Source organism: Gavialis gangeticus, unplaced genomic scaffold, assembly GCF_001723915.1.
Source record: "Gavialis gangeticus isolate Ggan-Ray unplaced genomic scaffold, GavGan_comp1, whole genome shotgun sequence".
NCBI classification, from domain to species: domain Eukaryota; kingdom Metazoa; phylum Chordata; order Crocodylia; family Gavialidae; genus Gavialis; species Gavialis gangeticus.
In genome coordinates, this window is record NW_017729024.1 from 55,008,692 (window position 1) to 55,011,704 (window position 3,013).

Consider the following 3,013-nt stretch of genomic DNA (forward strand, 5'->3'; position numbering starts at 1 on the left):
TTGATTTTCTACTGTTCTCCACAAACTCCTGCAAGATAAAGTGTCTTAAGCTTTCTTATACTGGAGTACAAGCCTCTGGCTCAAATATGCAATTCCCCAACAATATCACAAGGATACGGCTGTTTTGTCTCAAAATATGAACAGGACAGACAAAAGATACCTCCTCTGTTTCTTATACCCCTGGCAGTCAGATTTCCCATATAGTATCAAAAAATACTGACAGCCAGACAATTTTTTTTTTAACTATCACATTTACCACATGTACACCCTCTTGTCCATGGGCTCCGTGCACTGCTGATGATGGGCAGGTAATAAATACAGATTCCAAACACTACATATTCCATCAGTGAAAGCAGCAAGGAGTGTCACGCTCCTATTAATCTGTTGCACTGGAAGGAAGGGAATACATTCTCTATTTTCTTTGTTTGTTTTTACTACTAGCGGTGCTTTCTAGAGGTGCACTGATACGCTGGTCCAATATCAGATCGGCACCGATACAAAGAAAATTGACTATTGAAATTGGCCTGATGCGACCAATAATTTGGCCGATAAATGCCTGTGTGTGCGCACAGCCACAGTGCAGCAAACAGGCAGCGGGGAGCACAGCCTGGCAGCTTGAAGAGCTGTGCACAGCTGTTAAGTCTGTTGTGGTGGATGCGGAGGTAGGAGGGAAGAGGTGTGGGGGGCAGATCAAGATCCCCGCAGTGAGGGAGGGAGTGGGGCTGGGACAAGGCTGGCATGGGATGGAGTCATCGTCCAGGGGGCTGGGGAGGGGGGAGCAGCTCCTGCCACTGCACGCAGGCTGGGAAGACGCGGGGGAGAGGAAGGAGCTGCCTCAGATCTACATGGGGTGTGGTAGGCTGCAGCTGCTGGCTGGGGCCAGGGGCCGCACTGGGCTCTTCCTGGAAGGGTGAGGCTAAGTTCCCTGTGGGAACTCATTTGTAACTCCCAGCACTGCTACCGCCCATCCCGAGCACAGTGTGCCCCCCGCCCCAGGAAATGCTGAGTGTAGCCCCTGGCCCCAGCCAGCAGCTGCAGCCCACCACGCCCCATGCAGATCTGGGGCACACCCCCCCACGCTTTTCTAGGGTATGTGCAGTGGCAGGAGCTGCTCCCCTTCCCTGCACCACCCAGACGAGCCACAGCTCCATCCTGTGCCCACCCTGCCCTGGCCGGGCAGCGCCTGCCCCAGCCCCTCTCTCACCCTGGGGGGGCCTTAATCTGCCCCCCCATGCCCCATCCTTCCCCCCTTCCCTTTTACCACAACAAAAACTTACCAGCTGGATGCAGCTGTATTAGAAATCAGATCAGTATCGGCCAATATGCCTCCTTAAAAATCAGCTATTGGTATTGGCCTCCCAAATCTCTATAGGTGCACCCCTACTTCCTAGTTTTCCTTTATCCCTCTGAACACAAGCTCTTAAAACTCTTCCACAACAGATCGCCTTCCCTCTTGTTTGTTATATCATCACAATAGCTACGCATCATATATTACCACTAAACAGGTCACAAGCTGAGTTCGTTCTGTAGTATTTTTAATGAACAGGTGCAAGCATTTGGGAGTCAGGTTTATTACCTTTCATGTTGCCAGTATTTTGTGAGACCTCCTCGATCCAATGTTGGCTACAGACTGATAAAGTATCGGAACGATTCTACCTATGCTGTCTTTTCTAGATAACATGCTATATTTTCATGAAACAGGATTTATAGTAAATAATTCTGACTAATACTAAGTGCTGTAGTACCTTACTAGAGATGTTAAAGTAAGACCCTGAAACACTCTGCCAGCAAGTATTCCAAATGTCTGGAATCATTTGCTTTGAGTCTGTTTCTCGTACGTTCTTGAGATCACATTTTGCAGGGGTAAGAAGTGGACTCTATGGTCCCTGTGTAAAGCTCAAGGAAATTCTTTCTGCAGCACTAAATTCATTCAATTTAATTCTGGTTTTAAGAATAGGATTTTTACATCTGTTTTCAGCTTCACCAGATGGGGGGTGGGGGAGAGAGAAGGAACAGAAAAATTGAGAACTAGTGATGCAGATATTTACTTTATCCCCAGGAAATAAGGTGCTAATAGCAACTGAGGGTACAGGAATAAGTTACCACAAGGTAAACTAGGACATGAACTCAGAGTGTCAGCTACTTTGTGGTAGCTACATGCTCTTACTCCACCATGAAAACAGGGTAAGGTACCTTTCATTTACCAGAAAAGCCCACAGAATACCTGATATGCTCTAAGCTCGCACATTAGTTTACCCTGTGGGAACTCATTTGTATTCACATAGCCTCTGGCTCAGCTGCTTCAGGGAGCTGCTGCTTCTTGTATGTGAGGTGAGCAAAGTCTCACTTAGGTTGTGGAAAAGAAACCCCCCAGTGTGGGGGCTATCTGAGAGTGAATTTGAATGTGTAATCTTCCTCTCTGTATCCAAGAGAAAGTTCTTACTAGAAAAATCACCATCCTTATCCCTTTTATGCTGACTGCCTTTGGTAGCTTGCTCTGAAGAATTTATAAAGGGTGGTTTCCTTAGACTCAGGAGAGAGGTGAGGGAACTTACCATGAGAACTTTGTCCATGTAGAATTCCCTGCCAGGGCTTCCATCATTGTATTTTGTATCGATTGCAAAACATAAGAAGAGAACATCCACCACCATCTCATAGATTGACAGGAAGCAGTGAGCAACCAGGAAAGCAAAGAGGCAGACAATGATGAGAGGCAGCACCCACACTGTGTAATCCCGCTGGTAGTTCAGCAACATAATCCCTGCCAAACCTGTGCTGCAGACAATCAGGACCTGGAGTAGAGAACCACAGAAAAAACTGATTATTTCTCTATCCTCAGGCAGAGAACAAACTACTGCAGAGACACTGACTGTTACCAGAGCTCCACCCACACCACATAATAGGCAAAGCACATGGTGGGAGTCCAGCACCCATAGATCAGTGTGGTTTCAAGGACTGAGCCTATGCACAGAATGCCACCCCTTCCCCAAAGCTAATTCACACTAGAGCTACA

General features: G+C 47.3%; 1 protein-coding gene across 1 annotated transcript in view; it reads right to left on the reverse strand.

Moving 5' to 3' along the window:
• Positions 1 to 3,013, reverse strand: part of SLC44A1 (solute carrier family 44 member 1) — a 119,917-nt gene that overhangs the window by 10,041 nt on the left and 106,863 nt on the right. The window contains exon 14 of the mRNA XM_019518204.1: positions 2,556 to 2,792. Coding sequence (XP_019373749.1) covers positions 2,556 to 2,792 — 237 coding nt within the window. The remainder of the gene's footprint in view (positions 1 to 2,555; positions 2,793 to 3,013) is intronic.